Genomic DNA, 13,255 nt, shown 5'->3' with positions numbered 1-13,255 from the left:
GTTAATCCCATGTTATCCTGTGTTAATCAAACATGTGTTTCCCTAATTTTGTGGTTGACTTCTACTTTCTTCACCTAGCCCAGAACTCTGGTCTTTAAAGGGTATAATAATGAATATCAATGCTTGTTACGCCTGTGTTTAGTTAGTGAGAGGCAGCATTAAAGGGTGTTGATGATCTCTTTCTGGTCTTATCATTAGTGTAAGTTGTGCAGGTTTGCTCCCCATTGGGGAAGGCATTCCTGGCTGGGAGCAATCTGTCTTGCCCTCCTAGTTAAAATGCTTAGCCTACAAGCACTAACACGTGGAAAATTGGCTAGGAATTTTCACATTGTGCCTGAATAAAAATGATAAAACCATCAAAAATCCAGCAGAGCACCTAACTTTGACAGCTTGTATCTGACTTAAATACACAACTGACACTCCCCTTATTTCATAATACTTCACATCTGCACAGCCCTCGATAAGTCACCAAATGGTGCCTTGTGCATTTTGTGTCACCTCATCTCAAAAACCCTTTGAGAGAAGTATTACTAACTTTACACATGGAAAGTCATGCTGAAAAAGTCTTGTGCCTGAATAGATGTTAAGGATGTGGACATAGGCAGCGCATCCTTGGCATGATTGGCATGGACAGCTCAATAAGGTTGGGGTCAACTGTGGGTGGCTAAACTGCTCAAGTTCAATTCATAGTTTAAGTCTCAACAGCAGATGTTGGCGAGGATGCAGAGAAAGGGGAACCCAGTTACATACACACACGCAACTTGCCATCAATATTCATTAGCTGTGTTAACTTTTAGTCTGTAAATAACATTAGCACACTTTTCAGTATTAATTTTTAAATACTGGGTCCAAGTGCTTTACAGTTAACAGCATTCAGGAAAGTGATAAAAAGTCAATATCAAGCATATTCTTTTTTTAAAATTTTTTAATGTTTATTTATTTTTGAGAGAGAGAGAGCGAGAGAGACAAACCACAAATGGGGAGGGATGGAGAGAGAGGGAGACACAGAATCCGAAACAGGCTCCAGGCTCTGAGCTGTCCGTGCAGAGCCCAACGCGGGGCTCGAACCCATGGACGATGAGATCATGACCTGAGCCAAAGTCAGACACTCGACTGACTGAGCCACCCAGGTGCCCCAATATCAAGCATACTCTATAGACACACTTTGGCAGCTTTTTAAAAAAATTTAAATATTTAATCATCTAAATAATGGTAAATATCACTGTAATTTTTTTCTTTTTAAAAAGTATGTTTTTGGTTGGTTGTGTTCCAGGTTGCTTAAAAACCTGTGCAAATGTAATGTCATTTCTTCTGATGCCCCTGTTTCATTTCCAGACTTCTAGGGATGGAGTTAATCGAGACCTCAGTGAGACTGTTCCTCGACTTCCAGGAGAAACTCGCATCACTGGTAAGGGTCCTATGAATTTAGGATTCACATAGTATGATGAGCATCCCAGCAGGGTCAGGTGGCTTCAGTCCCTCCTTCTCTTTTAGAAGTCACATTGAGATAAATAGGCTAGCTTTGTTTGAAAGTGTTAACATAAAGACAACCCTCTGCATTAGTTTCTTGATCAAAGAGTTCCTTCAAGAGTTTCTTGTAGTCCAGGATAGTGATATTTTCCCCTCTGTACCCAAGACTGAGAATTATTTTAGAAAAGTGGATTATCTCTTGAACGTCCTTGTTGGAGCCCTAAGCTCTCATGGTTTGAGGTTGTAAGAACAAAGTAATACTAAATTTTTCCAGCCTATGATGTGTGCTTTTTAAAATGATCAACCTAAAGACTTAACATCTAAGTAGTCTTCCTTTGAAATATAGGAGACCATATTGGTTTAAAATATCTTTCATTTGTCTGAAAACATTTGTAGTAATGTAGTAGCACATTTGTAGTAATGTTGATACAATATTTTGATTGTTTACTTATTTTTTTCATGATAAATTCATATTAAGGGGAAGGGATTTACTTTGGAAGGACCAGATCATTCTGGCTTAAGAATACAGAAGCATGTGATAGCTTCTAAGCCAAATGCTGATGTTGTGGGCATTCACATTTTGTATTGGGGTCAATACCCTCCCTCACCTCAGATCATCACATATTTGGTGGTGATACAGTTACCATTGTTTCAGGGAACCCTTTGGTTTGTTAACTAAGATCTGGGTTGTTTAGGTTAAATGGCTAAAATATGGTATTGATTAGATTAATGTCATAAGATATGGTCCCTTTGTGAGTTAGTTAGCCGTGCACCATGAGAAACTATTCCACGTCCACAGACTTGCACACATGATCCTAGTCTTGAAAAGAAAACCAGTGGCATGTGTCCATCCCAATTTCTGGATAAGAGCAGAGAGGATAGCTTACTTTGGGCGGTCTTCCTCTATGAGCTTTTTGTGCTCTGTATCAGTCAGACGCTTAACCGAGGTAGTAATTTATTGAATTAGCATGAAGTAGCCTTACTGGGTATTTTTCATTTAGTACCCGTGGAGAAAGGGATTTCAAAGTAGTTAAAAAAAAATTAAAACCCAGTACCACATTCAAGGACACCCTTGAAAGATAACAGAAGGATATTTTTATTATAATAAATTTACTCTCCTGATTTAGTCTCCCCTTATGTTTGAGTCCACTAAAGATGTACTATTCTTTTGGCCATCTGTTTTTTTAACACTTAAATAATTGAAGTGAATCAAGCTTAACACTCTTCTCTGGACTATTAGAAAGAATAGACTATAGAAATATTTCAACCACTGACATTCATTTATTAAAAACGTCATGATGTCGGTGTGATTAGAGGCTGGCAAACGGCAAATCCTGTCTGGTGGTTAGGCCATGAGACTGTCCTCCTCCATGAGTTGCCATCTTCTGGTTGAAGTAGCTCCATAGTTACCTTTATAGCCACCTGGGGGGAGCAGTGGCTGTACCCTCCTTCACTTCTGCTCTCCAGCTTTTACCACCTTGCCCAAGCTGGTGACAGCATTTTGGTCAAGCTCAGGGGAGCAAAGCTGGTGCCTGGACGTGACGTGTGGCCCCTCTTGACCTAGCACAGTAATGTGGAAACATTGCTGGTGCTTGCTTTCGACTTCTCTGGTGATCTTTTTTTTTTTATTGTAGTTATTCTTAGCCAAATAGTTTATATTAAATTAGTGCCATTTGTTGTGTATTTTGGTATATATTTCCATTATTTTAGGGTACTTTTTTTATCTTAATAGACAAAGAAGTTATTTACATATGTCCTTTCAATGGCCCCATTAAGGGAAGAGTTTACATCACAAATTATCGTCTTTATTTAAGAAGTTTGGAAACGGTAAGTAGAATCTAAGACCATAAAGATGACCCTAACTGTTAAAGATAATGCTAAACTGTCTCTCTTCTACCTTGCAAGACTGACTGTGGACCAGATTAACATGGGAATGCATTTGCTTCTCAGCTCTTAATTTTTGGCTTACGCAAAGCTCATTTAACACTAACACCTGTATATGTAGGAGTAGAGTGAATTTAAAAAAGAAGTTTTTATCCTGGGAAATACTGGGGAGGGGTTGGTAACTGGACCCATTTGCTAGCCTGGAGAAGTTGGTTAATATAGAACCGTGGTTCTTCACCAGAAGCACAGATGAGAACCACTTGTGCTGCTTAACAGACACCACAGATGTCCTGGATGTCCTGCATCAGAATGTCCATATCTGTAGTTCAGGTGTGGCTGTTATTTTTAAAACTTTACAGAGGAGGATGCTGATGTGAGTCTCTACTCTAGAACTTTCCTAGTGTTCAATTACAAAGTACCAGGTAGCAGTTTAGAACTAGGATGCCTATGGTATGGCTTAGTGCTGTTCTACCTTTTCATTCTAAGATGAAACGTTTGCCATAGCGTTTCAAGGAATGTTCCACTGATGGAACAATGAAATAGAGACGAGGTGCTCTAGAAGGGAAGGGAAGAGTATAGCTGTTGTGGCTGACACAGAAGGACTTACAGTAGATAGGTTGTTGTCTAGGCCAGCCTGAAGGGGCAGCTGTATTTTGGGGGTGGACCAAGGGGGGAATAAATAGATAGATAGATAGATAGATAGATAGGTTGTTGTCTAGGCCAGCCTGAAGGGGCAGCTGTATTTTGGGGGTGGACCAAGGGGGGAATAAATAGATAGATAGATAGATAGATAGATAGATCGATCGATCGGTTGGTTCAGGGTACATGGAAGAATAGCCTAATAGTGGTTTATACATAGGAGATGGTGAGACTGTTTGGAGGAATCTAGCTTGTGTTTCATTGTTTTTACCCTATAATTTTTTCAGGACTGTGTTATTGATGCATTGTCTTGATTGAATCAAGGCATATGACTGATGCTGACTAAGAAACATGGGCTGAATGGTGGTGGTACACTTAGGTGAGGTTATACACTGGTGTTAAAGGCTCATAGCCATCCAAGAAGGGTGGTCTCTAATGTCTTGCTGTGCAGGGCCCTTCCTCTGCAGCGTTTCTAATGCAGTAGAGTTGAACACCCAGAAAGCACGTGTGTCCAACATGTGAAAAACAGCAAACCAGCCAATGTGCTAGACTACACAGGTGCGATTTGAAATAGTCTTAATCAACCAGGATTTGGGAGTGAAACTAATAATATAAAGTTTAACATAGGTAACATTTACTTCATACAAACCGGTTGTACCAATAAAGGGTGGAGGAGGTCTGTCTTAATAGTGGCTCAAGCTTATTTGATCCAGTAATTGGGCATGATTGATTAAAAAGTTAATATACCTGTAGGCTAAACTAACAAAACTATAATATAATAGCAAAATGAGACTGTAGTCCCATCTGAAGTGTCGTGTTCAGATCCAGGTGCCATGTTTTGAGAGGGACATTGGCAAACCAGCAAGGGTTCAGACAAAGGGAACAAGGCTTGTGAAGAGGCTGTAGTATGAGCGATGATTAAAGTAAGCGTCGATGTTTCCTCTGAAGACCGAAGGGAGGCATGACAGAGCTACCTTGGAGTGTTTGGAGTGCCTTCTGTGGAGCAGGGATCAGACTCATTCTGTACAGCTCCCAAGGGGCAAATTGGGACAGATTGAGAGATTTTATGCTGATATATGCAAGAGTTGTCAAAAATGAGAATTAAAGCAAGTGTTACGGTGCCTTTCCCCTCTAAGAGTCTTGGCTCGTTGGGCTGCTACGCGTGCCCAGTTCCATTTCATGCTATCACTGATGATGAACTGGGGAAATTTTTTTTTAAATTTTGTCTTTAATTTTGAGAGAGAGCATGGGAGGGCCAAAACGGGAGTGGGGAGAGAGAGAATCCCAAGCAGGCTTGGTACTGTCATGCAGAGCCCGATGAGGGGCTTGAACTCACAAACCGTGAGATCATGACCCAAGCAGAAACCAAGAGTCGGATGCTCAACCAACTAAGCCATCCAGGCGCTCCAAGTGGGGAGATTTTTTAAACTGGGGTGCCGTGACAGGATTGTATGATCTCAACTGCATAAACTATCCGTAGACAAGAGGCCAGAAGGAAATATAGCAAACGTCTTAGTACTTGGGGTATCTGGGGAGTGGAATTATACATGCTTTGTTTTGTCCCTTCCACTTGGAGTGAGCATGTATCACTTTTATAATTGGGAGAGCACTTAGCAAGCTTTATTTTGTTCTTATACAGCATCTTAAGAGGTGGGGATTAGCACCGAATGGGTGTACAAAATGCCCATTTGACACCAGCTACTATTTCCTCCTTCCACTGTTTCACATAAACCTTTTGACCAATTGGCTATAACATTTAGTCCAAGTATAAAAGTGGGAAGCTAATGGCATAAAACACCATATAAAGAAAGCCATGTAAGTGGTTCTGCAGAAGCCTCAAAGCATAGTCCTCATAGTGTTTCTCAAAGTCTAAATAAGAGCATCAGTTGTGGATTCTGCTGCAGACTGTGTGTTTGGCAAAGAGCTGTCCTCTCACGGGCATTTGGAAGCGGACACCTGTGTGTTTCAGGTATGTAAATACTGCAGTGGGAGTCAGCTGTCCCATTTGGTTGAGGTGTCAAGGGCAAGTTTCCTGTCTGCCCCACCCACCCCTGCACCGTCCCCTTCCCAAGGACGGTAGAAGCACAGTGGCTGTATCCTTAGATTGTCATCGTGGCCCTCCTTCATGACCTCCCCCTCCCCCACTGTCCCCTGCATGCTGCCTGCACAGTGATCCTCCGTGGAACGAGGCCAGCCAGCTTACTTCTCCATTCTATAACTCTCGTTGGCTCCCTATTGCCCATAGAATAAAATCTGCTGTCCTTTATATGGCATAAAAATCCTTGCAACTTCTCTTGCTTCGATCCACACCACTCCTGCCCATACTGTTCTTAAACCGCCTTCCCTTCTCCCAACACGCAAGGCCCTTCCATGCATCTGTGTGGATGCATTGCACGTGCTGTTCTCACTGTCCCCAGATGCTCTTTTCAGAAGCTGCTGTTTGTCCTTCAGAACCCACCTCAAAAATCACACCATCTTCGGAGCCTCCTCCAGCTCACAGTGAGGGACCCCCTCCCTCTTTGTGTCTCGGTAGCCTTTCCCCATGCCTCTCTGTTAGCATTTATTGCTGTGAGCCCTTCACTGGCCAACACTTCCTTTTTCCTTTTCGTGTTTGTTTCTCCTGAGCACTTACCGCCACCTCCTATTTTATATATGTCACTGCTTCGTCTTGTTCCTTGGCTGTGTGAGGACAGGGATGCTTGTCTATCGCCCCGTGTCCCCTCTGCGCTTAGGGCCTGGCACATTGAAGGTGCCCAGTCGGGCTGTGCTGAATGAAGGAACTCTGGTGTTCTTTACTTGCTGCTATGTCTGTGGCCTTTACTAATGGTGCGTCTGCTTGGTCCTGTGTGCCTAGCTAGCACGGTGCCCACTAAATAGTAGGCACTCAGTAAAAATGTATTCCGTGAGTGAACTCGGGAAGGTACAGGCTTCATTGCTGTGGTGTCTTTTTTTTTAAGTTTGTTTATTTTAAGAGAGAACATGAGCAGGGGAGGGGCAGAGACCTGGGTCGGGGGGAGAATCCCAAGCAGGCTCCACACTCTCAGCATGGACCCCGACAAGGGGTTGGAACTCACGAACCGTGAGAGGTTTTGACCTCTCAAAACCAAGAGTCAGGGGCGCCTGGGTGGCTCAGTCGGTTGAGTGTCCGACTTCGGCTCAGGTCATGATCTCACGGTTTGTGAGTTTGGGCCCCGTGTCAGGCTCTGTGCTGACAGCTCAGAGCCTGGAGCCTACTTCGGATTCTGTGTCTCCTTCTCTCTCTGCCCCTCCCCCACATGTGCTCTGTCTCTCTCTCCCTATCAAAAATAAAGAAAACTAATAAAAAAAATTTAAAAACCAAGAGTCAGACACTCAACCAACTGGGCCACTCAGGCGCCCCTGTCACTGTGGTTTGACCTCAATGTAGGCCCCACTAAATCGTGGCATCTTGAATACCAACATTGCTTCTGGAGTTTGGAAATTTCATAGTCCCCTTTTGACCTTGAGGGTGTTCAGGAATTTGGCTTGGGGTCGATCTTGTGACCACAGCAGGGACACTTTAGGCACAATAATAGTCTATAATCAGTACACCACCATGGGGAAGACTGCTTCAGCTTCCCTTCCAGGAACACTGGGTTCAAGTGCTATAGTGGGTTAGAAAAGCAAAGTAACTCTTTGTTCACGTGCTCATACCTTTATTCCGGAGCCTTCAGCAAGCAGCGTGGTGAACTAACACTGAACTTGGTGAACAACTCAAAAACGAGTAATTGGGGTGTAATATGACAAAGCCCACACTGGTTGCATAATGCCACGAGGTTACGAGGGAGAGGGTGATTAACTGTGTGATGACTCATAGCATGCTTTGTAGAGGAGGTGATATTTGAACCGAGTCTTGACGAATGCTAACAATTTCCTGGACAGGAGGGAAGAGAGGGAGGAGCACATCAGGTAGAGAGTTTCCCTATCACTTGTATGACAATATGGAGAAGACCACATACTGTAAAACAGCTGAGTTGTCTGTTGGAGATGGAGGGGAGCAGGGTGGCAGGAGATGATACTGGAAAAAGGGTGCACCCCAACAGTCTCACAAGTCACGTGTCAGCGCCCACCTTCTGTGGACAACCACCTGGTGGATGTGGGTTTCTGGAAGGGATGTCAGGTTGCAGTGTGTCTGATGGATTACGGAAGGAGACTGGAGGGAGGGAGAGCAATGGAAAAGTCAGCTGTCCAGGTGAGCATCCCGGGCCTCACAAGGTCACTGTTGCTCCAGGAGGAGGCAACAGCGTGGAAGGTTCAGGAGAATAGGGTGGCCCTTTGGAAGCAGGAGTTGGAGGAAGGACCTCAGGTGGCAAATGATGCCTGTGATCCTTTGCCTTTGAAATGAACCTCACAGGAGAAGGAACATGTGTGAGAGAAGCCCCTGGGGCTCTCAGAACACGTGGGCTTGATCACCGTACAACCACTGGGTGGAGATGTCTCTGAAGCAGTTGGAAGCGTGACTCTGAAACTTACGAAGTTGTTAGCAACATCAGTGTTGGTGAACACCGCATACATCCATGCGATTACCTGAGAAGAAGATGTGACAAGGACATGCGGGCTGTGGCGAGAACCCTGGGGAGCACGAGCATTCTTGGTGGGGGGGGGGGCGGGAAACAGGGGGAGTGCCAGCATAGAAAAGAAGCGGCAGTCTCAGCAGTAGAAAATGTGAGTGAAGGCTTTGGTGGAAGTCGCTATAGAAGAGAAAAGACTCAGGAAGGGAGCAGACCACGGACGGAATGCTGCAAGGCTCAGTGGGAGAAAGAATGAGCAAAGGCCACAGAGGGTGGTCATTAGGTCACTGGGAGCCCTGGTGGGAACCGATTCTGTGGAGATGCCGGTCTGATCGGCATCTTGCTCCTTCCACCTTCCAGGCCTCGGCACAGCGGGCTTGTCTCCAGTCTCCCTCCCCAGGGCTTCCCCTGCTCCCTGGCTGCAAAGAACTCCGCTGCCTGCTGGCGATGCTCCTTCCCACACGCTGTCCCCATCTGGCCGCAACTGACAGGCAGAGCGATTCCCTGGTCATCCCTGGGCTTCCTTTGGTTTCAAGTGCCACCTGTCTTTCTGGCCCCTTTCTCATTCCTTGCTGCCTGCTCGAGACCCCTTGCCTTTTCACCCACCATCCCAGATGCCTGGACCGAGGTGGGGGCCTTCAGCTCTGCCTCCCTCCCCAGTTCCTTCCTTCCTGGTGCTCTAGCTTCTCTGGGTGGCACTGCTTGTCTTCCAGTCATCCTGGGATCCCTGCCCCTCCCCTCCCTTCTCCATAGTCCTCTTCACGTGTGCTGTGCCCCACCTTAGTCCAAGGTCTTGTCCCAGTCTGCTGGTGGGGCTACACATCAGCTTCCCTACCCGCAGCCTCTCCCCACTCCCTTCTTTCTGGCTCCCAAAGACATCCTGATAGTCGTGCCCTCCCCTTCCTCAGAGGCTCGGCTCCTTTCCTCCCTCATTTCCAGTGCCTTAGCCAGGGAATTAGGGGCACCTTTCCACCTCTGTCCGGTGTGCCCACTTTGCGCTCTGGCTCAAGTGCCCTACTCACTGTCCCCCGACTAAGCCCTGTGCTTTCTGTTCTGGACATGCGTTCAGGCCAGTTTTTTCACCTAGAGCACGCATTCATCTCTACTAGAAAACTATTTTGGAATATTGAAGATAGAAAGTTTATAAAGAATACCCTAAACATCTACGGATCCTCCACCCAGCTGAAGAGACCCCATCTTCCCTTTGCTGCGGAGGTAATCCCACTTGAAAGTTGGTATTTCTTGCTCCTGGTCACCCACACACCCCTTTCTAAACTAGAATGGACTACAGCGGATGCGTGGCAGCTAGACGAATACAGGGTTTTGGGCCTTCCAACTGAGCAGTGCTGATGAGATGAGAAACATGTTGTGCACACACCTTCCATTTTCTGATGGTTAAGTCAGAAATAGTGTGTTCTTCCTGGATTAAATGCAAGGACAAATCTCTCTGAAAGGAACACAGTGATTCCATTCTCCAGGCAGAGTATTACTCAAAGATTCTTCAGTCCCATTTAAGACCCTCTATAAGGATATGGGACACACGTTCATCTTTACTTGGTAAATGTATTTCTTTGAGGGACTAGAAAAATGAGGTCCATTTCCTTAGCTTTTCGATGGTTTACCAGTCAGTGTACAGACAGGACTTGGAGAAGTGAGTTGAATGGATGGCGGTGTGTCCGTCAGAATCTGTCTCTCAAATACGCAGTTCTGAAATGAGCTTTGGGCAGGTGCTGGGTATCGTGCCAGCTGGAAGCTGGGTGTTTAACAAGAGTGGGAGCACTTCGGTTCTGTGGTCTTCGTCACTGGCTGCAACTGGAGGTGTAAGCCTCGGACACCACCCTTGCCTTGTGGTATGGACAGTCAGAGCCACATATGTATTCTTTCCCAGAGGGAAGGCCCATCTCATTCATTACAAGGATGACTGACAAGGATTCCTATAATACTTTTCTTTTCAAGAAAGTCCATTGGAGGCTTTTCAAGATTGTTCTTTCTTGGGTTCCTCAGGCTAATAGATTTAGCACCTGTTTTTGTTTTAAGGGAGCTGAAATAATGCAAAAAAGACTGTAATAATAAAATATTCTCTTGTGTCTATAAGTAGGAAATTCAGCGGGAATGTGGGACCTGCGCTGTAGGTATTCTGCTAAACTTCAGTCTTGAATCCTCTTACACTGCTGCTGCAAAATGAATGCTGTCTTCGGTTAAAACAATGCCTGCTCCACCTTCGGTTCCCTTGCCCCTTGTTGCCATATCATTCCCACTTTTCCAGTTCCCAAACTTGAGAGTCTGTGGGCTACTGAACCCTGCTGTGCAAGTCCCATAGTAGATTTAGATTTAATTCATTAGTCCCTTTACAAGTAAAGGCTTTCAGACCTCAGGGTCTCCTTCCGCCTGGGCAGTTCTTTGGATGTCAGGTTGACTTTTTCCGTCCCCCACTGTGTCACTGACAAACCCTCCATGTTCTTTAGCGGACTGCCTCTCTTGTTCTGCTGAACAGGTAAAAGCCCTCCTCCTTGAGCTGCTTACCTGCCCCCCCCCCCCGCCGCCACTACCCACTGATATCTGTTTTCACCCATCCTTTCCTCCTCTCATCTGAGAGGAAGGGACTAGTTGCGTTTTTGAAAACAAAATTCCTCTACTTGAGCCTTTTTTCCTTTGCTCTTTTACTTCCTCTGGAGTTTAGTGCCCCCTCAGTCATTCTCTGTCTTCCAGTTGTGGTGTCTGTTGGCTCCTTTGCCCCACCCGGCCCCACAGACCTGCTCACGTCTCTATGTCTTGGATCCCTGCTACCCCCCTGCCCCAACACTACCATCCTCTTTCTTCCCCTTCTTTAGGGGACTTCTTTAAAAATTAGTCCACACTCACTGCTTCTACTTCCAGACTGTTAACTCTTTCGTGTTTTGTGGTCTGACTTCTGTTCCCTATTGAAAGTCCTCTTTCAGTGCTCAATTCCAAGTGGGCTTGGTTGAGTTCTCAGCTCCTTTTAAAAGTGTATTTATTTTGGGGGGGGGAGAGAGAGAGAGAGAGAGAGAGGCAGACAGCAAGAGAGAGCATAGGGGAGAGGCAGAGAGAGAGAGAGGGAGACAGAGAATCCCAAGCAGGCTCTGCACTGTCAGCACAGAGCCCTATGTGGGGCTCAATCTCACAAACTGTGAGATCATGACCCGAGCCAAAATCAAGAGTCAGACATTTAACGGACTGAGCCACCCAGGCACCCTAAGCTCTCAACTCTTTAACTTCTGTGCAGTGACATATTGTTGACTACTCTTTCTTTCCTCTGTAATTTTCTCCATATTTCTTGGGTCTTCCCCCACTTTTGCCATTTTGCCTTTATTGCCACCCATTTTTTCCTTCTTACTTCCTAGATATATATTGTCCCCAGAGTTTGCTTCTTTCTCAGCTGTCAGTTGCTCTCCAGTTCTATAGCTCCGGTCCTAATCTTGCATTCCTTATTTGTTGACCATTCGAGAGGCCGCTGTGTGTCGAGCACTGTGCCAGATGCTAGGATCCAGTGGTGTGCACAGCAGACACAGTCTCTCCCTCATGAAGCTTTAGTTTTGATGGGACTGCCAGGCATTAATCAGATTCTCATACCAGGTATATGACAACAAGTTGTTGTGTTGCTTGTGAGTAGCACAGGTGTGCAGTTGTTTGAGAAGCCTGGGAAATTGTCCTGAGAAAGTGATGTTTCACCCCTGATCTGAAGAATGAATGTGAAAAGAAAAGAAAGGAAAGAAAACAATGAATAGGAATTCCCTAGATGTTCGGCAGAGACTGGGTGGGAGACAATGGGCAGATAGAACAGCCCGTGAGAGGCCCTGAGAGCAAAGGGAACACGGACCGATGAGCGAGCGGGTGGCTGGGTTGGTGGTGGGAAGAACGGCAAAGAGTGAGCGGGAGGGAGAGGGGTTGGGGGCCAGATGGCCGAGACCTGGTAGATCCCGTTAAGGATGGAGGTGTTTGGAGTTGAGCAGTGAGAAGTTTTGGAAGCGCTTTAAGCAAAGGAATGATACAGCCTCAGACTGACTTTTGTAAGCGATCAGCTGTATGGAGGGCAGACTCTAAGGGGAGCAACGGTCCATGCAAAGAGGCTGCTGTGCCTATTCCAGTGGCCCAGAGAAGTTGCTGCTAGAAGTGGAGAGGGGTTGACGGACTCAAGATTGATTTAAGAGATAAACGTGGGAGACCGGATGAGGGATAACAGAGAAGGGGATGTCAAGGATGACTCCTAGGTTTCCAGCTTTTGTAACTGCGTGGATGGAGCACCAGCCACTGAGATGGGAAGACGTAATTGGGAGAGAGAAACATCACATGATTAGTTCTGGACGTTCTGAGTTCAAGGGGCCTTTGGAATCTCTCCCGGTTCTGTATTTCCAGCTGCCTCCTGGTTATCTATACTTGATTAACTTACCATAACCTCCAGCCCAGTGTATCTCAAAGTGACCATGTTAATCTTTCTCTAGAACCCCTTTTTGTGTTCTTTATGTCTCTTTGTGGGACCACATCTCTCGTCTGGGCCTAAATCTGAGTCATTGTTGATGCTTCCCCAGTGGCTCATTGTCTCCTCTTCTCAAAACACATTCCATGGATCCCATTCACCCCAATCCAAACCCTGGGGTGCTCCCCAGGGAATTCCCCTGCCATCCTTTTGTAAACCTGACCCGCTTGCTTTTTTTTTTTTCCCCTGCAAAATCCCCATACTTTCCCACATGTGTAGCTGATGTCACTGTTACCTG

The 13,255-nt window shown here is 45.8% G+C and overlaps 1 protein-coding gene across 2 annotated transcripts in view; it reads left to right on the top strand.

The window, feature by feature from the left end:
- The window catches only part of MTM1 (myotubularin 1), a 97,462-nt gene that overhangs the window by 24,873 nt on the left and 59,334 nt on the right, over nt 1-13,255 (top strand). Inside the window, exons 3-4 of one of the 2 annotated variants that reach the window (XM_047097741.1) lie at nt 1,336-1,408; nt 3,203-3,297. In XM_047097741.1, coding sequence (XP_046953697.1) covers nt 1,336-1,408; nt 3,203-3,297 — 168 coding nt within the window. The remainder of the gene's footprint in view (nt 1-1,335; nt 1,409-3,202; nt 3,298-13,255) is intronic. The other variant, XM_047097742.1, reaches the window with a different exon arrangement.

The sequence above is a fragment of the Lynx rufus genome, unplaced genomic scaffold (genome assembly GCF_022079265.1).
Source record: "Lynx rufus isolate CCGP_SWC_20201006 ecotype Redwood Valley unplaced genomic scaffold, mLynRuf1.p SCAF_40, whole genome shotgun sequence".
Taxonomy (NCBI): Eukaryota; Metazoa; Chordata; class Mammalia; order Carnivora; family Felidae; genus Lynx; species Lynx rufus.
Note: the sequence above shows the minus strand (reverse complement) of the source record. Positions and strands in the feature narration are given on the sequence as shown.